This window comes from Camponotus vicinus, unplaced genomic scaffold, assembly GCF_025532165.1.
Source record: "Camponotus vicinus isolate PSW18456_S1 unplaced genomic scaffold, iyCamVici1.0 SCAF_1, whole genome shotgun sequence".
NCBI classification, from domain to species: domain Eukaryota; kingdom Metazoa; phylum Arthropoda; class Insecta; order Hymenoptera; family Formicidae; genus Camponotus; species Camponotus vicinus.
The window spans coordinates 5,991,369-6,019,094 of record NW_028141945.1 but is presented as its reverse complement, the minus strand read 5'-3'; the positions used below and the strand labels follow the sequence as shown (position 1 = coordinate 6,019,094).

Genomic DNA, 27,726 nt, shown 5'->3' with positions numbered 1-27,726 from the left:
AAACTCCGCATTACCGGGCCAATAAAGACAATAAATTTATGTCAAACAGAACGGGCGTTGATCTGGACAACCAGTTTTGGGCTAATAGTTTGGTTCAATTTTTATTATCTACATATCCGTATAAGTTATTGCCGTTCAGAACGAGAACTAATAGCAAGAGTTGTAGGGCGTACGTGAATATATCGAAGTTTCCAATTGAAAATTGGGGTTTGAAAAAATTTGTGGACGCTAACGACACTGCTGGGTTACACGCATTTGCATACACCGCGAAAAATTGACCTGGAATGACAAATGACAAAGGACAAATGCATTCCGCGTGACTCCGCGTTCCCGCGTCCGTGTAATTTCAAAGTAAAATCCCTGCGGAAAGAACGCTCAAACATTTTATAAAATAGTATCCATTCTGAGATTACTATGCCAATGTAATAGGATTACATGTGCGATTCCACAAGCGAATTTTATTATCGCTCGATTAATCTAAGTCACGTTGTCAAACAAGTATCCTATATCTTCTTCTCTCTCTTTCTTTCTCGGATTCAACTGGAACTTTAAAATGACACGGACGGACAAACGTTTTCGTGGAGTAATTATGAGGAGTTCTCGTAAGATGTAGATAACTCGACCGTCGTAGTTGAAAGCCACTCTTTCCATTCTGAAAACTCGGAAGAATTTACTCGCAATTAAAAAGACGGACTCAGTTTGTCCAATGTTAATAGATGCCGATAAATGTTGATTTTCAATGGTGATTCATCAATAATGATTTCATTAATTTAAATAAATTTTTACCAATGTGCTCCTGTTAATATTATTCTCTAATATAAGGATTTTATTTCTTTTTCTCTAAACAAAAAGCACTGACATGTTACAATAAAATATTTAAAACATGAATTATATAATAGTTTCAAAAAATTGAAATGCTATGATGTGCCAATCAGTTGCTTAAAAATGTTGCACTAGTCATTGTACTAATTATTCGCCGTAATTGTGCTTGTTTCATTATATGCATTAAGACAACGATTGTATTAATAACTGCATCTTTAACGTCATTGTTACAATATTCGATCAACATTTCCCATTTGAGAAATTGTACGCCAACAATCAACCGTAGCGATAACATACGCTATGCGGCATGTTTAACTTTAAATATGTATTTTATGTAATATCTGTAATAACATCTAATGTACAATCAAAAACTATTTTTAACGTTCTAGATGATAGTTGGAATAGAGAAATATCCATATGACATCTTTGGCAAATCAAATTCAGTAGATTTATTTTTCCTTTTTCTGTGGAGTTTCAGGATTATGTTTAAATTTAGACACTGCTGTAATAACAACTAGTATTCCAATACAAATGCTGGTTAGTTTCAGTATCCACGGATTATCATGAAGCAAATTTGCAATCATTTGTGTAAAATTATCGCTGAAAAAATATACAAAATTATACACATTAATGTATAAACTTATGAATAAGTTATAAATCTTAAAATAGCCACACACATATCTTTAAACTTACAAGAGACTTTGAGGTACAGGTACTTTCTCTGCTCTTACATTTTTGTACCCTTCTTTGGCAAATGATACAAAGGAATTAATATCATATCTTCCTATATCATAACGATACATTTTGCCATGTCTGAAACTGTACAAATTAATGTGTTAATATAAGGCTATTTCTTTTAATTTGCATCTATCTCTTTTACACACACGCTCACACATGCTCACATATATATTTATAATATTGTTGCGTCCCTGTTGTGTTCCTTCCCTGCGGATTACTTGGTCACCCGTGACGTTCGGCAGAAGACCGTCTTCGAGCGCGTTGCCAAGAAGAATGTTGACAAGACGAATGACAGTCGAGTCGTTTCCGAGCTGTCAAGCCGCGCGGACGCGTTTTACATTCGGTGTTGTATTTCCGTGTTAAATTTTGTTACATTCTGTGTTCCCCTGTGTTCATTAAAGTTCTTGTGTTCTTTCATTAATAGAGTTCTTATTTACGAGTGCGCGAGCGAGTACGCGGGCGAATACGCGAGTGCTGATCGTTGCGTCGCGCGATTCGAGAGACATCGTTCCGCGGGCGCAACAATATTATAAATATTATTTATAACATACTGATTTTTATATCTAAACTTACAATATAAATTGCGGAATATCGTAAACATTGAATCTCCTGGCTGTGGAAACCCCACACAGTTGTGGATTTATCAATAAGTGCTACATTTACTCTCTGCTTGAGCTTTGCACCGACTGTTTCCCATCTTGTGACCATATCCAAGGTTTGCATACATTCTGTCCAGATTGTACAGTCTGTTCTGTAACTGATATTGGATGCAATTATAATGGATTGTCATTATTTATAAGAGAATTATTAAATCACAAGTAGAATTAAGACTTACAACATAACAAACCAATCACCAGTTGTAGCACCGCTACTTGCTTGTGTTAAATGCTCAAATGTATCATCTGTAAGTTTCATTACTGCAGAAACTTTATTTTCCGTGAACATAGCTAAAATTTCTTCATCGTTTAAAGGTCCTAGAAAAGAAAAATACAACATAAATCCATAGTACAACTATAAATTTATAAGCACACATTTAAAATGGAAATATATTTAGTGATATCACAATGTATATGAAATGATGGAACAATGTATTGTCATGAAACAATTAAAAATAATCAAAATATGTTATATGTATAATTTATATTCCTTGTCAAATCCATACCATCATACAGTAGAGGAAGTCCACGTCAGAAAAACGATATGACTGGTGCTTTATCAGTATACAATTGAAATAATTGACTATCCACAGCTTTTAAAATCCTTGCAGACAAAGAATCAACTAAATCCTCGCGCACTTGAATCAGTTCATTCTCATAGTTTTCACATTTGGGGCAATCTTTTCTTGCTACATGAATAGAAATGAAACCATTAGTAATTATACGATATTATATAATAATATAAAGAATGAAAATTATGACTTTCTGCTATTTTACATTATTAAAAATTTATTGAAAGAAAAATGAAAACATGAAATTTATGACTAATGTCTATAAAAATAGTCAAAATAACATTATATACCTTATTGGGAAATTAATTATTGCAAAATTCTAGAATTATTGCCTAAAATAAACTGTAAAAACCAAAATTAAAGGAAGGAAAAAACCATTAAAGAATCTCAAATTAATTTTTAATATAAAATATATACCATATATATATGTAAATAATAAATTATATATAATTAATATGTAATATCTCTCAATGTATGTTTATTGATTTATAATATAATTTCCTTTTATTCTTTCGTTCCTCTTTGGAAAATACTGTACATCAGTGCTGGGATTTACTTGCAACTTTCGGCCAGATTTCTCAGCTTAACCCATTCAGACCTGAATTTTTTCTGGTAATGTAAAAAATTATTGAATTAATTTTTATTGATGCTAAAGGTTTAAAACGACGAGATATATATATATTTTTTTTTTAAATAATGAATTTTCCCGGTTTTCCGGCGTGGACATAATTATGCACATTGGGTTTCAAGCGTTGTAAAAATGAAAACTCAGTTATTTAAAAAAAAGTCAAGAAATAATTATTTTATATAAAAAAAGGAAAATTGAACAAGAAAAAATATAATGTGTAAAAATATAATGTGACTTGAAAAAAATTATTAAATTTATTTATTAAAAAATTACATAAAAAGTACAATCATTTCCTGTGGAAAGCAACAAAACAATTTCTATCTTTTTTTAGGGATAAATGTATGTTGCATTTGTCGCAATAAAAATGTGTTTTCTGATTGCAATTATTATATTTACAACGTTTTCCCTCTTTACCGTTGTCTAAAAAAGGGCATATGGTCTAGCCTATCGTATTGCACTTCCGGTAGTGGTTTGACTTCATCACTTTGCCTGCTCTTCTTTTTCTTATTTTCACGAATACTGGATTCACTTGGTCGGCCAGGTTTCCTTTTTATGACTTTTTATTAGCCTTTATTAGTGCCTCCGTTAGTCTCATGCGGTAGTGGAATAAATCCAACTGGTCGTTTTTCGCTATATTTAGCTTTTTATACTCTTTTTTGTATTCAAACCAGCTATTTACCATAGCGAGATCAATGGCGTGAAAAATCATACGTAAAGTCCATTTTTTGGATCTGATGTAAATTCTATAATTTGCCAACATCTGATCCAACAAATCAACTCCACCCATATTTTTATTATAAAGCTTCACTATTTCGGGTCGAGCAACAGTTATATATCTTTTCAAAATTTTGTCCCATCTCTGTACATTATCCATACTACCTTGTCCTACAAAATTGGAAGCCAGGGTCACTGATCGATTATAATCCATCCATTTTACAACAACTACTTCCCCATCACAACTAACGATTTCATCAACAGCTCCTCTGCCTCTTTTTTTCATTTCCTTATCCGAAAGAAGCGGGGGATTAGAAAATCTGTTTACTCTTACGGTTCCCGCCGCAGATATATTTTTTCTTTTTAATATTTGGAGCAAATTGTAGTTAGAAAAGTAATTGTCATAATAAAGTTTATGTCCAATATTTAGTATGGTTTGAGAAAGGTCTAATATCACTGCTGCACCGAAACCGTATTTTTTTATATTATCATTGTTCAGATTAGTTTGGGAACCTTGGTAAATTACGAAGTCATACATTTGACCTGAAGCACCACAAAGAACAAATATTTTAACGCCCCAAGGTGTCGGCTTACCTTTGACATATTGTTTGATAGATAATTGCCCTCGAAATGGTACAATTTGTTCGTCTATGGACAAATTTTCTTCTTTTTCTAGCTCGAGGCATCGCTTTCTAATGGAGTTGTAAAGAGGTCGAACCTTGCACATCCTATCTTCTGATGTCAATTCTAGATTGTTTACAATATGAAGATTAGACCTCAGTTGAAAAAATCTGTTTCTAGACATATTTTCTGTAAAAAGATGAATTGCAAGAGACCTATCCCAATACATACGAATTCTCGGCAATTTAAGTGTCCCAATTGCTATATGCAATCCAATCAGTGTTTTTATTTCGTCTGCATTTGTTTCTTTGACGTTTTGATTTTTTTTGCAGAGCATATATATTGGTATATTTAGCAAAATCTTCAAAAATGTCCTCTCCTAAATATTTATAAAAATATTCTAAAGGATTTTTTAATGGGCCGGTAAAATCATCATCTGGTTTTTGGAAAATATTCAAAATATTCTCGAAATCTCGCCGCCGCCATTTGATCTTGCTTTTCTCCGTTATTTGCTGTTCCTCATAATTATCATCTTCACGTATATAATTATCATCGTCATCGTTAATACAAGTATTTGGCCAATGATGTCTGCTCCGACTCTTACAGGAAATTTATGTGTTGAAACAAAATTATCCTCCTCCTCACCATCATTCAAATTTACATCTGAATCATTTTCTTGCAAAAGTTTTAAAATTTCTTCAACGTCTCCTTCCTTTTCAGGATCATAAATTTTTGCTAAAAACAAAAGAAATAAAAAAATATTTCTTAAAAATTAAAAAAAAAATTCAATGAGTAACCGTTATAGCATGATTTAGCTTACACTCGGTCCGAGTGTGCAGAATTATGCACATGAAAATTAAAACACCTCTACTAATATTATTCAATAGAACTAGTGACTTTATTTTGTTATGAACACGACGTTTGATTGTATTATTCAATATTTATAAAGTTTTCTTAAATTAAAACAGCCTAAAACCCAACTAAAATAGTAATTTAAAAAGTACTTACTTGTGTCCATCTTCGATCACTCAAACAGTGTTTTGAATTTCCGTTGTAGCTCATTTTCAAACATAGATGGCACCACTTTTATGATTTATAACTGTTAGGAATTAGGGCGTGTTCCAAAATTCACTGCCAGCGCTGAAAATCTATAGTTCACGTTACGTATATTATATATTTTCAGCGCTGGCAGTGAATTTTGGAACATAGGCCTAGTTTCCAAGTCCACCGAAAGATCGCAGGGAAACTAATTCTAAAAAATAACTATTTCACATGATTTTAAAGTTTTTGTGCATAATTATGTACATAGGGTCTGAATGGGTTAAGCCCCTTGCACAATGCTAGGCAACAGGCAATAGAAATAAGGAATAGAAACTATTCACCAATAAATACGCGGAATAGAAAATATTCGCCAATAGGAGCAGAGAATAGATACTATTTCTGTTCTTATTGCCTGTTGCCTAGCATTGTGCAAGGGGCTCTACGACTACTGTTCCCCTCTTACCGCTCGCGCCACTCGTAACTAAGGAGCGCTCAGGAACGTGCGCGTCACAAATGTAATGTGGCAATCTATCTATCTTAGTTCTCTTTATTGTAATTACGTTTCAAAACACAAATATTTTAAATTGTTACAGAACATATACGTAATTAATAATAGAATAATTATTTTTATTATTAATAAACAATAAAGAGAAATAGATAAATTGTCACATTACAATTGTGTGTGCTTAAGGTGAGAAATCTGGCCGAAAGTTACAAGTAAATCCCAGCACTGATGTAGAGTATTTTCCAAAGAGGAACGAAGGAATAAAAGGAAATTATATTATAAATCAATAAACATACATTGAGAGATATTACATATTAATTATATATAATTTATTATTTACATATATATATATTTTATATTAAAAATTAATTTGAGATTCTTTAATGGTTTTATCCTTCCTTTAATTTTGGTTTTTACAGTTTATTTTAGGCAATAATTCTAGAATTTTGCAATAATTAATTTCCCAATAAGGTATATAATGTTATTTTGACTATTTTTATAGACATTAGTCATAAATTTCATGTTTTCATTTTTCTTTCAATAAATTTTTAATAATGTAAAATAGCAGAAAGTCATAATTTTCATTCTTTATATTATTATATAATATCGTATAATTACTAATGGTTTCATTTCTATTCATGTAGCAAGAAAAGATTGCCCCAAATGTGAAAACTATGAGAATGAACTGATTCAAGTGCGCGAGGATTTAGTTGATTCTTTGTCTGCAAGGATTTTAAAAGCTGTGGATAGTCAATTATTTCAATTGTATACTGATAAAGCACCAGTCATATCGTTTTTCTGACGTGGACTTCCTCTACTGTATGATGGTATGGATTTGACAAGGAATATAAATTATACATATAACATATTTTGATTATTTTTAATTGTTTCATGACAATACATTGTTCCATCATTTCATATACATTGTGATATCACTAAATATATTTCCATTATGTGTGCTTATAAATTTATATTTGTACTATGGATTTATGTTGTATTTTTCTTTTCTAAGACCTTTAAACGATGAAGAAATTTTAACTATGTTCACGGAAAATAAAGTTTCTGCAGTAATGAAACTTACAGATGATACATTTGAGCATTTAACACAAGCAAGTAGCGGTGCTACAACTGGTGATTGGTTTGTTATGTTGTAAGTCTTAATTCTACTTGTGATTTAATAATTCTCTTATAAATAATGACAATCCATTATAATTGCGTCCAATATCAGTTACAGAACAGACTGTACAATCTGGACAGAATGTATGCAAACCTTGGATATGGTCACAAGATGGGAAACAGTCGGTGCAAAGCTCAAGCAGAGAGTAAATGTAGCACTTATTGATAAATCCACAACTAGGGTTTCCACAGCCAGGAGATTCAATGTTTACGATATTCCGCAATTTATATTGTAAGTTTAGATATAAAAATCAGTATGTTATAAATAATATTTATAATATTGTTCCGCCCGCGGAACGATATCTCTCGAATCGCGCGACGCAACGATCAGCACTCGCGTATTCGCCCGCGTACTCGCTCGCGCACTCGTAAATAAGAACTCGATTAATGAAAGAACACAAGAACTTTAATGAACACAGGGGAACACAGAATGTAACAAAATTTAACACGGAAATACAACACCGAATGTAAAACGCGTCCGCGCGGCTTGACAGCTCGGAAACGACTCGACTGTCATTCGTCTTGTCAACATTCTTCTTGGCAACGCGCTCGAAGACGATCTTCTACCGAACGTCACGGGTGACCAAGTAATCCGCAGGGAAGGAACACAACAGGGACGCAACAATATTATAAATATATATGTGAGCATGTGTGAGCGTGTGTGTAAAAGAGATAGATGCAAATTAAAAGAAATAGCCTGATATTAACACATTAATTTGTACAGTTTCAGACATGGCAAAATGTATCGTTATGATATAGGAAGATATGATATTAATTCCTTTGTATCATTTGCCAAAGAAGGATACAAAAATGTAAGAGCAGAGAAAGTATCTGTACCTCAAAGTCTCTTGTAAGTTTAAAGATATGTGTGTGGCTATTTTAAGATTTATAACTTATTCATAAGTTTATACATTAATATATATGATTTTGTATATTTTTTCAGCGATAATTTTACACGAATGATTGTAAATTTGCTTTTTTATAATCCGTGGATTATATACTTGACTTATAACCTGACTTATAACATACTGAAACTAACCTACATTTGTATTAAAATCCTAGTTGTTATTACAGCAGACGTCATATTCGCATATATATATGAATATATATAAGTTACAGTGCCTAAATTTAAACATAAACCTGAAACTCCACGGAAAAAGGAAAAATAAATCTACTGAATTTGATTTGCCAAAGATGTAATATGGATATTTCTCTATTCCAACTATCATCTAGAACGTTAAAAATAGTTTTTGATTGTACATTAGATGTTATTACAGATATTACATAAAATATGTATTTGCGTTTAATCCTTTGTTTATTCAACATGTTTATATAATATAATTGTAATTAATCAGCTCACTATAAAAAAATAAAAAAATATATAAAAAAATATATAAAAAAAATATATAAAAAAATATATATATTTCCTCATTGCGAATCGTTCGCCTGTAATTTAACTTAAATTTAACAATATTATTGCGCTGAAGATCGCTTGAAAACAAGCCGAAACGTCCGCACTTGATATCATCATTTTTTATTTTCATATTTTTATTTTTAATTTATTATTTTATATATACGTGTCATGTATTTACCGTTATAGCTTTATTAATTTCTAGATTAACTGATGTAGTTATCGAGTATTAATATATAATTTGTTCATGATGATTTGTTCTATTACTAAGCTCTTAATGCCTTTACTCGTATTTCCATTTATTTTTTTATAGTGAGCTGATTAATTACAATTATTTTATACGCTAGGCTGAAAAAATGCGTTATCTTGAAAATTCATTTTTTAATTATATTAAGCTGCAATATGGTACTAATCCTGTTAGACTATTTAAATTATGGATCAAGACTCGAAAGAATATTATAATTAACAAATTAAGAGTTAAATTTCTGCGCAAATGCCAAAACCACCAAGTGTTTCCTGCACATTTTGGCAAGTATCTTAATAACTTTAATGTTAATTTCTATGGTTGTAAATCTGTGTATGACTTTAAACATATTAAGATGAAATTTTTAAAAAAATTACTAAAGCTAGAAATCAATGATTCTTATAGAACCAAATGATTCTTATAGAATCAAATTCAATTACAATCAAGTTTACAATATTACCAAACAATTAATCCATAACATTTCTGACGTTGTTTGTAACTCGTTTTTCAACCGACAAAGCGGCCCTTTGTTTTCATTTTATCGCAAGACACATATGATGTTTGACAGAAAATTTGAATCGATTATTAGGAATGAATCTAACAAACAAAAAATTAAGCCGATTCGCTATACGAGATGCCCAAATATGATGAATACTTTTGATGTTGAAAATGGATTTACTGATCAGAATAATACTAATCAAGTTAGAGACAACATTGTTGTGGATATAAAATCTTCTATGTTTATCAATACTGAATATAATACCTCACGTTTGAACGACAAGTGGTTTATCAATTTGTCTTCCACCACTATCCCAGATAACATCATAAGTTTATTACAACTAGGTGATAATTTTAGTCTGCCGGTTACCAGTGTGACCGAGTTAGCTACTAAATTTGTCATTAACTATGAGAATAATCTGAGAAAACTCCCAACTGCTAAACGGGTTGACATTCGAAATAGGTCGACTGGTATCGTCAATTCGCTACGAACTTATCGATATCCACATTTTAATACTTACAGAAATTTACTTCGGCTTAATGACCTCACAAAAAGTTTTCTCAAGATGAATCAAAATTTAATTATTACACGAGCAGACAAAGGTAATATCACAGTGGCGCTTGATAGGGACATATACATTCAAAAAGTAGAGGAACTTCTATGTGATGAGGAGACTTATGTGTTAATAAACAAAAATCCCATAAATAAACTAATGTCCAATCTAAAAGACTTACTCAAGAGATGGAAAAACAATGGGTACATTACACAGTCCACTCATCGATCATTATCATATAGTGAAGGTTCCTTACCAAGGGCTTATGGTTTACCGAAAGTACATAAACCTAATTGCCCTTTTAGAATTATCGTTTCCTCAGTAAATACGCCTTTGTACGGTTTGGCTGCTTATTTACATAAAATTATGTTAAAAAGCTTCCCACTTGCTCACAGTTATATTAAAGACAGCTTTACATTGGTAGACAAATTGCAGAATACTTATTTAGAAAATGGATATAGGCTTATTTCTCTTGATGTCATTGTTCACAAATATTCCTATCGAACTCGCTATCGATTGTATGTCTAATAGATGGAACTACATTGCAGGTAAAACAGATCTTCCTAAGTCAGAATTTTTAACGGCGGTGAAATTAGTTATGAGATCCACTTATTTTATTTTTAATGGTAGAATATATCTTCAATTACATACTCCTATGGGTACTCCTATGGGTTCCCCATTATCTCCCATCATAGCAGATATTGTGATGCAGGATATTGAGACCAGAGCTCTTGGTGCCATTGATTGCAGATTGCCCTTTTACTTCAGATTCGTGGACGATATCATCACGGCGGTTCCAACCAAGAGAGTTGACGATATTTCAAACACCTTCAACTCTATAAATTCTAGACTACAGTTCACCATTGAATTAGAGAACAACAATACCATTAGTTTTCTAGAAGTTGCCATCACACGTGAAGGTAAAAAACTGATTTTTGATTGGTACCACAAGCCAACATATTCTAGAAGATATTTAAACTTTTTGTCAATACATCCTGATTGCCAAAAGAGAGGCACTGTGTGTTGTCTATTAGATAGGGCCTTTACTTTATCACATCCGAAATTTCATCAGAAAAATATAATTTTAATCATTAATACCTTGATTAATAATGGCTACCCTCTAAAGTTTATATTTGACACAATTAACCAGAGACTCTCTTATTTATTCCATAAATCTAATAATACCAAAAATAATTTAGAGATTGTTAACAATTCTACCATTGACTTGCATGGTGAGAGTGAGCCTGTTTCGTATTTTACGGTCCCTTATTTGCCGCGTTTAACAAGTAAACTGGGTAACATTCTGGGAAATGCGAACACAAGGCTATCTTACTCCAGCCTCAACAAACTGGATTTGATTGTTAAAGCACATAAGGACACCATTCCTAAACAATCTAATACGAATCTAATATATAAGATTGATTGCGAAGATTGTGATTCATCGTACGTCGGACAGACTGGTAGAAAATTAATTACAAGAGTTAATGAACACAGAAAAAACATAAATATCAATACCAGTAGACGTTCAGTTATCACAGAACATAGGTTAAATTATAATCATGATTTCCAATGGAATGACGTAAAAATTTTAGATAAAGAAACTTGTTACAACAAAAGACTAATTTCTGAAATGTTTTTCATCAAAAGACAAAGAAACAGCTTGAACCTACAGACAGACACCGAATGCTTACCGGTTATTTATAACGATTTGATAAATAAACTACCAAAAATTTGAAAGTCATACATAGAAACAAATGAATATATTGTAACACCCTATACTTCGTTACTAAATGTTCGACCGTTGTTGTGACAACAGATTATACGCAGATTGAATTTTGGCCTAATGGCTACAACACCTTCGATTGTTTCACACAGATTGAGGAAATTTCACTAATCTTTAAGTACCTGCTCCATATAACCTCATTGCGAATCGTTCGCCTGTAATTTAACAATATTATTGCGCTGAAGATGGCTTGAAAACAAGCCGAAACGTCCGCACTTGATATCATCATTTTTTATTTTCATATTTTTATTTTTAATTTATTATTTTATATATACGTGTCATGTATTTACCGTTATAGCTTTATTAATTTCTAGATTAACTGATGTAGTTATCGAGTATTAATATATAATTTGTTCATGATGATTTGTTCTATTACTAAGCTCTTAATGCTTTTACTCGAATTTCCATTTATTTATATAATATATTATATAAATAAGCTCTTCATAGGCAGTAGACATAGTACCAAATGTGCATGTGTTTTACAACCGAATGAACAATCATAAATTCACAATTTCTCGCATATTGTATAATATTTAAACCTACCAAGCCATCCAATTTTTCCAGTTCGACTTTTATCGCTGACTAGAGACTCGCTTTGTTTTATCAGTAAACATATCACAGATGCAAAGAAAAAGGTACGTACGAAGAGTGCGCGGGCGCTAAAAACGGAAATATCGGATGACGGAAATATCCAATCGGAACGCGAAAGAAGTTTCCTGGTATTTTTCAGGGGCGCGCGCGCGCGCCAAGTTTCCTCGGAAAAGTGACGGGCGCAATGTCGACTCATTTTTCGTATATACGCGAATGTAACGGAGTGACAGCTCGGGCAAGAGGGTGAGCTGCAAGTCGGTCGCGCATTCTCCGGCGACACGGCTGCTTGTTTCTGACACTATCCACTGGACAAGGGAGTCGTAGAAGCGCCGGAGACCGACGCTTTGACACCGCCCGGGGGTAACTCCGTAAACAGCGCACGCGGGACTTTCGCGGTGGTGCACTTAGGAGAGTCGCGCGACAGAGTTATGCCGGTCGGTCGGCGGGGGTGGAAGGTGGAAGACGGTAGGGGGGAGGAGAGGGTTGGAAGACGGAAGCGGGAGAGTCTCGGGGCCAACCAACCGGAGGAGGAAGAGGATCGCCGCTGGAGTTGAGCAAGGTAATGGATGGCTCATAACCAAGTTACTTACGTATCACGGGCTCTACGTCTTACACAACCGCCGCCGCCACTACCGCTGCCATGATCATCACCGGGGAAAACCGCACCGGTATTCGGTGGTGTGTCGTCGGAGCGGAAGCAAAAATTCATATTAAAGTTCGCCCTCCTCCGCGAGATAATGCGAGTGTTTCATCTTCTGCCCGGCGATATCTAAGGAACGGTGTAATGGTACGCGAGCGAGCTTTATTCCGCGCCTCTGCTTTGCTCGACGCGTCGGGTAACTTTGGGAGATCCGCCGCGCGATTTGATGGAAGACTTTGGCGGTCTCTTCTTTTCTCTCGAGAGGCTTCTTGTATTCGGAGGATGATCGAAATTATAGTTACTTTTCAACACGATATTGCGTATCGAAGGACGCCGCTTCTGAAACTTTTACGGGTTTTATCGCGTTATACAAGTTCGCCCGGATCAATAGCTTGCCACGGTACGTGTTGCACATTAATTCACCGATCTTTAGTTATGCATCAAGAGAGAATATTCTATTCTTGACAACAATGGTATTTGTTTTGTGTATTATCCTTCCGTGATATTTGATTCAGTAATTTTACAGTTGCATATATAAATTAATACGTAACAATAACAATTTTTTGAAATTTATCTACATTTATTAATATACAATTTGTTTATTTCCCATTTATCATTCTCTGCATTCTATATAATTCCTTGTTTCTCGTTCGTATTTTTTCATGTAATTTTACAGAAAACAAAATGATCACTCACAATTAAAAACAGATAAATAAATTGATAAACTAAAACATAATGCGCGCGCGCGCGCGTTTAATTACGTCAATATAATCTTACTTTCATTATCCTCGCATCTACATATCATCGTTGCATCGCGGATTTTCCATTTTGCTTTGGAGCAGTCAGTACATTAGGAAATTGCCATCTAGTTTGCATCGGTGCGAGCAAGATTGTTTCATTAGACGAAGGGCGCCTTTTCATTCTCTGCCATTCTTTCGTGCGCATGTATACGGTAAGTGCCTTATCTACGTAACGCATTCTCTCGACTTCTATTCCAGATCTTCACGGTCGCTGCCTCGCCCAGCCTCGGTTGAAAACTTTATCTTCCCCGTTCAACATTTTTTAGCGGCGCCATGTCAAGTGCGCACGGCAATGCAGTTTATACGTCGCCCGGCCTGGGACACGCGATCACTCTCCCGAGAATGCGCAGCTGGCTCTTCTCCATCTGTTGCAACGCGGACGATACCATCTTCGCGGCGTGGGCTGCTCCGCACGCGAGCAACGCTACTTCCTCATGACATGTTAAAGGTACACGGTGGCGAGAAACGGAAGGAGAAACCGCGAAAACACAGGAGATGGTCTGCGCGAATTTCAAGTTCCGTGTCCGGTCGGCCTTTCCACATAGCACGCTCACGTTTACGGCCTGATTAATACAACGAATAATGAATGCGATGTATATAATGTAAATTCGGAGATTTTATCTCTTTTTACGTAAAACACACGCGTCTTCCCTAGCGATAATTGTGCGTCGCACTCATTCTCTGTTTAACGAATTACGTTTTTGATTTATATTCCGATGGCGCTCCTAAAGTAATGCGCTTCATTTTATACAAACTTCCGGCATCGCTATATCTTTTCAATATATATGGTAATGTTGAATAAACGTCCTATAAAATTTTCCTGTTTCACCGTTGTATTGTGGCAATGCAATTTGCTTTAGAATAATGAACGCCAATCAATTTTTATAGAACTGATGCATACTGAAGATGAATGCCATCGATAAATTACCGACTTTTGGAAAAGCAATGCTTTATTTTAAACGGTTATGTGACATTGATGTTATTCTATATATCACGTGACGGCTGCAGATGTGCAATCAATACTTATATACATACATACATACATACATACATACATATATACATATATATACATATATATATATATATATATATATATATATATATATATATATGTTATACACACACAAAATAAATGACAATCTTTTTGAATGCTTTGAAATACTGTACGCCCTAAAATATAACTATATATTTATAAAAATATAATTTACAAAAAGTATAATATAATAGAATACAATTTTATATCATGATAAAATTTATGAGATTTGTTCTTGTGATTTGAATATTTACAGAATATTAATTTTAAGCGTCTAATAAATTTATTAATTAAATTGCACATTATTATACTGCATCTTTATGACGTGGCAGACATTATTATTCTCTTTAAAATCTCTCTTTAGATTCCTCGGTTCTTAATTTTTCCTTAGAAAAATAGTGTTTTAAATTTAAAAAATATATAAAAAATATATTACATTATAATCAGCAAGGTATTCATTATTCAAGATATATCATTATTGCGGTAATACGATGGATGCTTTCATCGCCAGTGCGGTTGCCGATGAAGTCATAAAGTATACATAAGCCTCGTGCATCGAAACCGTTGCTTAGATATTCAGTACAGCGCCGAGAGAATTGAACGAACGATCTCTGGTCTGGAGTAAACTCAGCGCAAATGTAGAAGAGGAAAGTATTTCTCTCTTGCTCGATCGAATCATAAATCAATATAACGAATTGGTTGATATGAGAAGATATAACCCTCCGTTGAGAAAGAAAAAGATCATCTAGTGGTCGACTTTATATCTTAATTTAACGTACAATATTGTGACGATTATGATAGTTATATCGTGATAGAAAAATATTTACATCAGTTTCTAGCATTCAAAATATGTATTTATCAATTTTATTTCATCTTTATCTTATTGTCTGTTTTTCATTTTTATATTATTTCGGAGTAATTATAATATTATATAAAATTATTAAAATATGTATTTATCAATTTTATTTCATCTTTATCTTATTGTCTGTTTTTCACTTTTATATTATTTCGGAATAATTATAATAATATATAAAATTATTAAAAGTCAAGAAATACAAGATCATCAGAAAACTTATTATCTCGTATATACACATAAAAGCAGATGTGTTATTCATCAGAGAAATAGAAAAAATAGACGGTCGAAAGTAGATGCAAAAAGATATCTGGGATATCGATGAATTACTTGAAGGTTCAAAGAGAGTAGCGAGCGATGCGCGATCAAAATTCGATTTCTTAGCAAACTCACTTTGTCTCGAGCTGGAAAAACTATTAACTGGTTGTTAAAGGGACCATGGCGTACGCACCAACAATGCAATATAATTTATCGCCTACTATCCGGGAGCTACTTTTTCCACCACAGGCACCGCTACTGCCGGCCGCCAAGTTTTTTTCCAACACAACACAAACATGGAATATTAAATCCTCAATATTTCTTCATAACGCAGCCATACTCCGATCGCAACTTTCACCCTTTCCCCTGCCGGCATACGCAATTTGTTGAAGTTACTGTAGCAGGTTTCTCGATGGAGAACTTGCGCGATGTTACCAAGTTTCTCCTAACGCGTTATGCGAAATGAACAATTAAGAAAATTATATCTATTGAAGTATACATGTATATGATAAAAGATATGATTACGCACAATAATAAAAAAATATGTAAAACGAGTTTCGTGTAGCGTAAAATTAAAGTATTCATTCGCATAAAAGAATAGCTGTATTTTCTTAAAAGTTTTTACTCAAATATCTTAGAAGTATTGCTTTTGCAATTATCTATATTAATAGTCTATAACTTTGATTTAAGAATCAAAATTAGATAATATCAATTTTTTAAATTCTTAATTTTCTGGATAAAAGTAAAAAAAGTAATTATTTAGCTATATTATTTAATTATATTATTATATATTTAATACAGTCATAGATTATAATTATAACACGTTGTGTTATCTTTCGTGCGAATGATGCTTATGACAAATGCTTATTGACCTTAATGCCGCACCCTCGTCTCGTGTTCTTTGCCCCGTCCTCATTTATCACAAGAAAAGGAGAAAAAATGAGTTTAGCAAGTGTTACCTCTCGTCGCTAGAAACGATGAAGTAGATCCAACGTTATACGGTGCTCCCGACTTCCATTCCCATACATCAATGAAGGCGCTAACCAAGCATCGAAGTAGATTCTCATGAAATCAATTTATGCGACAATAGCATTAATTACGGACTGCATAGAGGTAATTATCGGTTATTTAATCATTCAATCTTTCATATCGATAATATGCGATAAATTTATAATTTTCGCTTGCAGCGAGAATAAACGATTAGAAAAGCCAGAATATATATTAATCAGTCTAGAAAAGAAACATATATAAAATAATTATGAAAAGATAAATATTAATTACTTTATTGTATATTATAATTGAGTTTGATAACTAAATAATTTTGAATTGGTGTAGATTAAGAAATTATCAGTTATAGTTAAATTTTATCCTATTGTTTTAATATTCTATACAAATTTTAAGTATATCAACACATAATGTATTTACATTATATGCGCATAAGGGTTTCTTCTCTATTTCTCTTTTTTTATAATTTACTTGAAACAATTTTTTTAAAACTTTGAAACATTATTTTACGTTTCTAGCGTCTACAATTAATCCCTTTACGCCGTTCCACTAGTATCACGTTAATTATAAGTAACGAAGCGCCAAGTGAATATATACGAGCGGTACCATCCTCGTAAAGCAGGAACCGGTATACGGTAAAAAGTACTTCGCGCGAAGAATGCAATTAACGAGCTTTAACTTTACGCGTTTTAAGAGAGAGTAAGGGTATACTAAGACGCGATCGTTCCAATGAAATATTCCTCGTGTGGAAGTATGGCTTGCGGATGCAACCAGCTGGCTTGAAGCTAGATGCATCGTTGCAGTTGCCCGAGCTGGCGCTCGAGATGAACGGCAATGTCTCGAGTATTTACTCGAAATAAACGTTGATAATGCTAGAAAACCGTTCTTTCTTTTTTTTCTTTGTTCAAAACGGAAAAAGTGTGCGTGTGTGAGGCGATGGTAGCTGAGCAACTCGGGTAGAGAAGATGAGATGTAGCGGTAAATCTTTACAATCTTCGCCGAATCTTAATAAGGCAACCCATCGAGTAACGTTGACGACTGTGCACGTGCAGTCTGGAAAATGGTAGAATAAGACGAGCCATAAAAGGGAAGACATAGAGTACGAGAGCGAGTAGAATAGCACGACCATTTCTCAGGCGAAGGAGCAAAAGCTTTTATCTCGTTAATTTTATGCAGACGGAGTTGGCCTTTCCTTCGATTCGACAGCGAGAGACGAGGGGGAAGAGGAGAGGGAGAGACAGAGAGGGAGGTAGGGGAGAAGAAAGAGAGAAAAAGAGAAAAAGAGATGTGTGAAAAAGGGGAGCGCGCTGAAAATGGCTCTAACCGTTAATCCAATTGGCTTCTGCGAAAATTAAGGTTGCTCGTTCTCGCTGTCACATATCTCGCAACTACCTACCTACGCAACGCGATGTTTTTTACGTCGCCAGTAGTGTCGTAATTAGGCGACAATTATGCGAAACATTTACAAAGCTCGGGGAGAATAAATTTTACACTGTAAATGTTTTACAACAGGCGTTATGCGAAAAGAAAAACAACGCTATGCTAATTTCACTCGACTATTTTCAATTTTTGCATAAATATTTTCAAATATCGTAGCGAAATGTGTTATATAAATATCATAAAGCTTTTGATTCTAGCTGACTATGTTTCTGACTTTCGCGATTATAATTTTATCGGAAATGTTTCGTTCGGCATTTCGCGACAGTAACGAATTCTGGCCGCGTACGTTCGATACGCAAAATTCGGGACGGATCTGTGGGAGTTTCGAGAAATCGCGCGAGATTAAACGACAAACTTTTAATTATTTCACATTTCACAGCAAAATGTTTAATCAGCAAAAGCTAAACATACTGCCATGTCGCATGACGTATTGCGCTTTTCATCACGGCTCGCAGCTTGGCGTAATGCGCTCAACTAAACGTAATTACAAATTGCACCGTGCACATTTTAGAAGCGAAAAAATCTTTTTTTTTCGCGTCGACGACTAAATTCACTATCGTACGTGCTAAATGTTATTTATAAAGTTGCGAAAATTGTTTTCATCTTATTTTCTGCAGTACATTACGACAAACGAGAATATATTTAATTATGACGGAGGGAAATATGACTTTTTTCTGTACAAGAGGCTTTGATAAATGAACAATTACCAGTTAACGATTACTGAATTTTCAAATGATGAAAAAACAATTCGACAATTGAATATCTTTTTTCCAAAAGTTACAAGGTTATGAAAGTATAAAAATGACATTCGTAAAGTTTGCTTCTGAAAACAATGAACTTGCCGGTGAGAATATCTTCTCTTTCCAATAACAAATATTCGACCATCGAATATGCGAGTCATTCCAGACGGAGAAGTTAATATATATACTTCCCGATAAGATGAAAACTTTCGAACAACTCGACAAGATACGAAAGCGAAACTGCGTTTAGCGAAGGAAAGCGCTACACGTTGACTTGTTCAATAAAAGCATGACGGAAAAATGTATTGGTAGCTGAAAGTTCGAGCGCACGAACGTTCGGTCGACGAAAACTTTTTAAATGTACATTAAAACCTGCTATAATTCTCTCATTCTGCAATTGTAACGGTAAAATCAGATGGGTTTGCAATTTGCGATACTTTCACGAGCAATATTGCATTAAATAGTCGCATAAAGAGATCTTATAAATACACTACATTAAATTTGCATTCTGCAAACGTGCTTTTTCGGGAATAATTAGTCTTTTTATTTACCTAATTTAAAATTATCAGAATAATAATGCATTGAATAGAAACTTATAAAGAGGTCTTATAAAAGCGCATTAATTACAATATTCTATAAACGTGCTTTTTCGAGAATAATTATTCCTTTTATTTACCTAATTTGAAATTATCGCAATAATAATAATAATAAGAAAATAATCAAGAATGATACTTTATGCGAAATTCTCAGTAACTGGAGCATCTCTCGGAGCATATCGCGTCTAAATGCAGAAGCATCGTGTAATATCTTAGCGAGAATATATCAGTAGTTACCGCCGTGTGCCGCTATAATTGAGATTTCTTTATCATAGCATTCGCAAGCGAGAATGCTCGTTTCCGGACACCTTTTGTTCGCGCACGATGCAGCGGAAGAGTGCTGTTATCTCGCGACTGGTAAATTTTCCTGAGTTACAGCCTCGAATCCAGTCGGACCAACCCGTTAATTAGCGACCGAAAAAAGAATAGCCGCGAGACTCGTAAATTAAGAACAATAGAGAGAAATACGTGGTAGACACGGCCGGGTTACTAGGTGGCTGCGAATTTTCACCGACCAAAGCACGGCGCATTCTTCGAACGTCGATGCAAATTAAAAAAAGAGACGTCGTGTAGTATGGAGTAGCCTGTGTGTGACTCGAAAGCGGATAGAAGCGCAGTCGAGACGAAACAACAGCTTTTTGTGTTTAGTAATGACTGAGGAGAGCAACGGCTAATGACAAAAGTATGTAAACTAGACATTGTGATTCACTGTGTGCACTACAAAAGCCCGTATATATTTCTCTGCTCTACATCTTTTGTGTATACAGATATCTAGTCTTCGTATATACATGCAATTAAATTTTAATTGTAAAGTAATGTACACGTTTTCGTGCAAATATCTCATCATTTATTTATTTTGTACTCTCATTCTTTGCTCATCTGTCAATCTGGCGAAAATGCAACACGCATGTTTAACGCACGGGGTAAAGAGTTATTTTCGTAACTGCAGTTTGCTAGTTGTCTATCGGTGGTTGGAATTTTCTATAGGAGCTCCTACACACGTACACATATACAATGTCTAACCAATATTTATCACGCGATGGCACCAGCGTCCAGAGCGAAACGAAGCACGTGGATTAGACGGCAGCCGAATCAGTAAGCTCAAAGTGCCAGACCATACTTTGCCATACGAAAAGCTCGGGATTACGCGCACCAGGAGCGTGAATCAAACGCGCCGGGCTAACCAAATGCATCCGCAGTATTAAGTTCGAGCGGGAACGCGCCGAACGAGACGAGTTCTGGCTTTTGTGTTCAAGGAAACACGCGAGCACTCCCCTTTTCTCGCACCTCTGCAATGTAATTCTTTCGGAAGACAAACGTTATGTCACGGAGCGCTCCGCTTAGTCCTGTCGACAGATTGAATAACGTATGAACACACGCGGTGTTGCCTCCATTTACGAAGTTGACGATGCATTCGCGATTCTCTCTTCGAATTGCAAATGCAATCCCTCCTCGCGTCATCCTCGGACACCGTGATAGTTGACACAAGTGGAAGAAAGTGATACGTAATGACGCTTCAAAACTGTCGATCTCTATAAAGTGCATATGTTATATAAGTTGTATAAAAACGATTGCTGATTTAAAAATTTTAATAAGATTTTAATAAATTTTTCAATAAGACAAAAACGATATATATTCGATCAAATTGCGGCAACGGCTTAACAAAAGATTTCAACTTGCGATTCAACAAGCAAGATTATTTCCATAAATTCTGCAATACCCAGAATACTCTAAGCTTGATCCAGAGCGATTTCGGATATATCGAGAAAACGAGAAAATCGGGCGATTTCACCATCGAGCAAGTACGGAAGCGTCCCGGAAGACAAATATTTATCTCCTTTGTAGCTCGCGTTCGTGATATATAGACTGGAACTGCCGCCAAATATTTTCAGTTAACGTCGAATGACGAGCGTCGTGTGCGTATGCCACAATGTTAAATAAATCGAGAGGCATAAATCGAATTCCCGGAATATAACGTTACATACGACATATTGTCTCGTATGACATATTTATTATTGAAGCTAATTACAATGCGCCACGAGAACAAGATAGGCATACACGTCTGCGAGGTACGCGAAGTTAATTACACCTTATTCAGTACCTTAACCATATTCAGTATTGTAATAATGTGCGGAAACACAGCCGGAGGATATTTGCTCGAGTTGCCAAACTGCACGAGCGGGTTAAGTATAATGAAACGCTCTATATAGCGAGATTAGAAGCGAAAATGCCATTCTCCAGATTATTAAGAGTCCCTGTGCCGTTATTGGCAATGCGATGTATGTATGTGTGTGTGTGCGCACGCGTGTGTGCGTATCGCGTATGCGAATTCAACCACGTTCATATTCGCGAACGGCGGAATATAAAACAAAGCGGTCGGTTAATTATCGAATGCGGACTACGCGATAATCGTCCGCGGCGTTTGCGATATACGAGTACAAGGTGCCGTTTAATTCAAACAAGATATTAAAACGATGCATCATCCCCGCATATTCGAGCCGCTTTATCGAGTAGCTTTATCTCAGCTTCCGTAAATTTCCGGAAACATACGCGCAAATACATAGATGATCCTAAGAGAGGATTATCTTTCTTTCTTTCTTTCTTTATAGAAGAGTCGCAAACGTCAGAGACGTATCAGAAAGGAAACTTTTCTCAAGAGAGGAGAAGAACAACTTACAAGTGTGTCTCGTACTACTTTTTGTCCGTATAAAGAGAATTTGAGAATCAACAGCGTCCTCAACACACGTATTTTTTGTGTAATTTTTTATTTCTAAGAGTATAACTATTCGAAAACTAATATTAATGAACTTTACATGTATATTACTTGCTTAAATTATCTAGCTTTTTGCAGTTTAAACATAGAATATGTAATACAAAATTTTTGCGGCATATAAAGTACTTTATAAAACTCGAATGAAACTTTAGGAGCAGTCAAATTACATTTAGAGAGTGGCGTTTAATTATACATAATTCTTACGCAAAGAGAAGATGCGTTTGACATTTAACATGGAATATTTCAACAGCTTCCATCCATGAATATCTTTCACAGGAGCGTCACGTAATATAAGAGAAAGAATTAATATCTTAACAAGATACTTACACACCTAGACGAACGTATTTAGACGGACTCAGGGGCACATTTCGTCATTGTACTCAGCTTGACCACCGCACCGGGGGTACGAGCGAGAGATCGGGGTGCGAGAGGGTTGATTATCAACCCTTCTCGTGGCGCGAGCATCTAGCGTTAGCCACTTTTAGCGCGCCGCGTGTGAGCACTCGGTCAGATGTCGCTGCATTATTTGTGCGCTGCGGAAGAAGCGAGAGCTGCCGAGGCCGGCTGGCTGATCGAGGGGGATGGAACGAGCAACTTCATATACGAGGAGATGTCCGGGGGAGTACATCGATCCGACCGCAGCTCGATTGCCAAACCACCGACTGCAATGCAGCGTCCGCCGCGCCGGGATGCATCGGATCTCTCTGCAGTTGCATCGACGCCGGGTAGACGGCCGCGCCGTGGGAAATTTAATTTCGAGCAGGCTTTGCGCTTTACGCTCGAAATGTAACCGCCACCGGCAACGATCGTGTTCGCTGCGCGCGCTATTTTCGCGAGATACGCGAAAAGTACGAAAAAAAAACACCGCGACGGAGGAAAAATGCGCAGTGCATCGGGAATTCTTTTCGAAGTAGCCGCTCGCGTAGCTTTTGCTTCCGTTCGTTCATCGTCCTTCTTCTTCTCATCATCGCTCGAATTTAAACGAAAACACAAATTTGGATGAATTTACCCACAAATATCCTCCTCCCCTTTAAGCGTTGATTAATGTTTGTTTTCTGTTTTATGATATCCGAACAATTATTAGTTGTGGACAAATATAAATTTTCGTTCGTTGAAAATTCCCCAAAGCATTCATCTATCTAAGCAGAAATTGCTGCTATTCGTTTTGATATTCTAGTTATACGTGCGATGAATGTATTTTCATTTCCAAATTGCAATTTGACTCGATTTTCCTGTCAGAAAATCGGCTAACACAATAATTACACCTAATGATTATCCGAGAATTAATATAGACAATTAAAAAACCATCAAAATTACATTATTAGATCGTACAAAATCATGTGAGATTTTACATCACCTAAGTAATAAAGTATAAATGAATGTACATTTTAATAATCTTGAGATTTTATCTTGTTCTTCGATTCTCTATCTTTCCTAAATTTTGTGCATATTAAGATTATTATTCTATGCTAGCAAGTTGTTATTCTTCACATATTAATTCCTATATTTCACATATAAATTGGAAGCGCATTGTTTTCAGTTTTTGATTTTTGAAATGATTATTTTTCCTTTTTTTTTATTTTTTTGTTTACTTGATCCATTGGTATCCTTTTCTCTCTTTCTGCCTCTTTCTATATTTATATACTATATTATTTACTTCCGTTCAACATTTTCCATTCATAATAAAGCTGAATGTAAATTGTATATCTCTTTTTATTTATAATTCTTTATAATTCTTTATATCCAATTTTATTTATAATTCTTTATAATTCTTTATATCCAATTTTATTTATAATTCTTTATAATTCTTTATATCCAATTTTAGTTTGAATTTCTAACAAAAAAATACTGCAGATTTTATGCAGATTTATTGATTGCACAATTGTATACTTTTTTACAAATTACAGTAAACAATATATATAGTTATATACAATAACACATTTATTTTATATTCCTATGTGAAATAATAAAAATGCAAACATGGTTTATCTAAATTTGCAGAAAAATTAAATAAAAATTTTCGGCATTGCATAGAAAAGGAATGGATTGGTAATTCTCTTCGTAATCAGAATTCGTAAGTCGATCAAGAAGTCCTCGCACAATCATGGTTCACAGGAAACAGATCGCAACGCCATTCACTTGAAACGTGTACCAAGCGCGCAGAGAATATCATGGGGTGAAATTGCGAAATAGCAAGGATATCTAGCTGGTTTGCTGTATGAAGGATAACAGAAATTTCACTTGGAGTTTAGTTGCTACCCCCGACAGAGGGAAGCAAAAGTATGATCGATAGTCGGAGTTGTAATATCGCTGCTGCACAGGTAAACCTTTCTTAGAAGCGCGAATACCTTGTATTTTGTTTTCATTTTCATTAAATATCTCGATTTTTTAATTAAATCTTTGTATAATTTAAATATATAATTATCTTTTGTATGATTATCTTGTATAATTATATGCATAATTATTATTATTCAAGCATACATATGTAAAATTATGTTATTACAGTATATTTAAAGTTGCATTTGAACGCATAAAAAAGGGAGCGATTCAAGATAATATTCGGGAGATAAAAAAAATTAGTTTTGAAATATTGAGCAGATGATAAAATGGTTAAACCGATGAAAGAGCGTTTCGATTAGTAGCATGCATCCCTTTCCCCGAGTCGTCGGATAGTCATGTTCTGCAGGAACGGTTGCCTAATTCGATGAAACCGAAAGGGATCCAAGGGGATTAATGGGCTATCCGAGAGTTTTACGATCATGCTATAGGGCGACCTTACAGCGGCGATTAAATTACAATAAGCTCCGTTCCCTTTCCGATCTCTTAATTGAATTGCGGGGGCGGTGCAGGTGAAAGTCAGTGAACCGGGCCGCATTAAAATAACTACCGCCTCGCGGCTGGTACGTAATTGCCGTCGATAATTACGTTCCACACGGTATATTACACGTCAGCTATGTCGCACTTCTGCGCTATAGAATCCCTAGGTTAATTCGATCTTCGCGATTACCGAGAGAATTTAACCAGAAATGAAATTTTATGAGAGCCCTTTTTTGAAGAGAATGTACGTTATCGATACAAGGAAATTGATTGCAATATCGGTAAACTGTGCGAGGGGATTAACGGATTCGCCATTGCCGTACTTCCGAGATAGATTCTTGCTAAAAACCTTTAAAAAAAAAAAGATTTCTAAGAAAACCATTAATTGTTTTTAGTCATTACTTTTAAATATCATATTAAATATTAAATATCATAAATTAAATTATTTAAATGTAATTTTCATGAAAATTCTCGATACATATAATTAGATTTATATATGTACACATATATGTATATACTATACATTTTAATTGTCGTTTACTATTGCCTTCAAAAAGTAAATCAACATGATACATTCATCTGCTTGAAATCTTTTTAATACATTAAGTATTAAATTACGAAAAAAATAATACTTTATCTAAAAAGATGTATCTTTTTTTTCATTGAAACACCAATTAAGTTCCAAGTTATTATTATTTTAAAAAGTATTGTATTAATAAAATAGAAAATGATGCATTAAACAAGAAATGAATTTATTTCGCTTATATTATACTCTTAGCGTTTGAGCATTTTTATCTAAAAAATAATTTTTATTTGTGTATGCTTGCGCTTTTTACTTCAAATTGTATATACTTTCATATCCAATTCACATAAAATACAATATAATACATCCAATATAAATATAAGAATAGAATGAAATGAATAGAACATTTTTCACGATTAAAAAGTACTAACAATAGAAAACAGATACATTATTCAATTTGTTTATGCATATAGCACATTGTGTCGAGATTGTTTCTCATATCGCTCTTTTCATTCTATAGTTTCTCAAATAAATTGTAGATATAATACAATGAGATATAACATCTCCGGGTGGAAATGTGGGAAGAGAATACGGAAGCGGCTCGCGATGAATAACATTAAGAAGTTATTAAATTATCTGAAACTCAATTACATACTCCATGGCGGACTCTGCGTCTGTACGCACACCGCTGTATCCGAGAATCCAAGCCTGCCTTATTTTATGAGCGCTCCGTGCCGTCCAATTATATCAGGGAAAAACTGAGGTGTTATTACCATCAAGACAGCCTCGAGGGATGCTCAGGATAGGAGCCATGGTATACATAGACATTGCTAACGAGACGTCTGCCGCATTTTCAAGTAACAAGTGCCCGTCTCGCGAGCAATTGGCATCAATTTACAAAGAACTTTGGTGATTGACGATAGCAATTCAGCCGTTTTTGAGAAACTTCAGATAATTTTCGTCGAGGAAGTATCAGACATACACAGGCCATCTCCCTCGCCGGAGGCCTTGTTACAGTTTCGACGAATGACAATTGAAGTATCAAGATTGTGCTTCTCGACTTTTCGCGATAATGCTGAACCTAGATTTTCGATATCGGACGAAAGTTGCGAGCCAACTTTCCACGAGCAATGGTAATGGCCGAAATGGCCGAAATGGCCGAAATGGCCGAGATACGTATATACGAAAATTTAAAGCATCGATCACCGTATGAATTCAACGGACCAAAGTTCTCGACTCTGCTCTTTTAATTCGGGCGTTACATAATCCTCTCGAAAAAGTTTCGGAATTTTGCAGACACGGATATCTTGAAAGAATATTCGCAATAAATTTTCAAAAGTACGTTCTCTTTGTTTCTTCTCATTGCTTATACATTTTAATAATCTTATCGTAAAGTTGTATCTTGTTGATATTTTTATACATGTACATATTTATTGTTTTGTACAAACTATATAAGAGTACAATTCAAATCTTTTTTTTTTTTTAATTTGCTGAACAAATTTGAATAGCTTTTTAAATGCTCAATGACCATCTCTGTGTATTTTATTATAGTGTGTGTGACTTCTCAATTTTAATTTATAAATGACACAATTAAATTTAAATATATATATATATATATATATATATATATATATATTTCTTTTATTATATTTATATATTTTTCTTATTGTTTTTTGACTATTTCACTCGTT

General features: G+C 34.5%; 1 protein-coding gene, 3 long non-coding RNA genes and 1 pseudogene across 5 annotated transcripts; 3 read left to right on the top strand and 2 right to left on the bottom strand.

Moving 5' to 3' along the window:
* Positions 1-846: 846 nt before the first annotated feature.
* Positions 847-7,709, bottom strand: LOC145976122 (uncharacterized; annotated as a pseudogene). The gene is made up of 6 exons (XR_014440190.1): positions 7,568-7,709; positions 2,723-2,905; positions 2,396-2,534; positions 2,134-2,317; positions 1,516-1,641; positions 847-1,422 (listed from the first exon to the last, which is right to left on the bottom strand). The product of XR_014440190.1 is annotated as an uncharacterized LOC145976122 (transcript).
* On the bottom strand, positions 5,257-5,834 carry LOC145974089 (uncharacterized). The gene is made up of 2 exons (XR_014439627.1): positions 5,760-5,834; positions 5,257-5,486 (listed from the first exon to the last, which is right to left on the bottom strand). It is a non-coding gene; the product is annotated as an uncharacterized LOC145974089 (long non-coding RNA).
* A 245-nt stretch (positions 7,710-7,954) lies between the features above and the next one.
* On the top strand, positions 7,955-8,703 carry LOC145967329 (uncharacterized). Its single transcript, XR_014437348.1, has 3 exons — positions 7,955-8,114; positions 8,198-8,323; positions 8,593-8,703. It is a non-coding gene; the product is annotated as an uncharacterized LOC145967329 (long non-coding RNA).
* A 1,069-nt stretch (positions 8,704-9,772) lies between these two features.
* On the top strand, positions 9,773-11,915 carry LOC145976112 (uncharacterized). Its single transcript, XM_083107089.1, has 3 exons — positions 9,773-10,459; positions 10,629-11,100; positions 11,380-11,915. Exons 1-3 carry the CDS (start codon positions 9,773-9,775, stop codon positions 11,913-11,915), a joined length of 1,695 nt encoding a protein of 564 aa, XP_082963215.1.
* A 773-nt stretch (positions 11,916-12,688) lies between these two features.
* LOC145970947 (uncharacterized) lies at positions 12,689-15,037 on the top strand. The gene is made up of 3 exons (XR_014438687.1): positions 12,689-13,113; positions 14,037-14,146; positions 14,261-15,037. It is a non-coding gene; the product is annotated as an uncharacterized LOC145970947 (long non-coding RNA).
* The last annotated feature ends 12,689 nt before the right edge of the window (positions 15,038-27,726 follow it).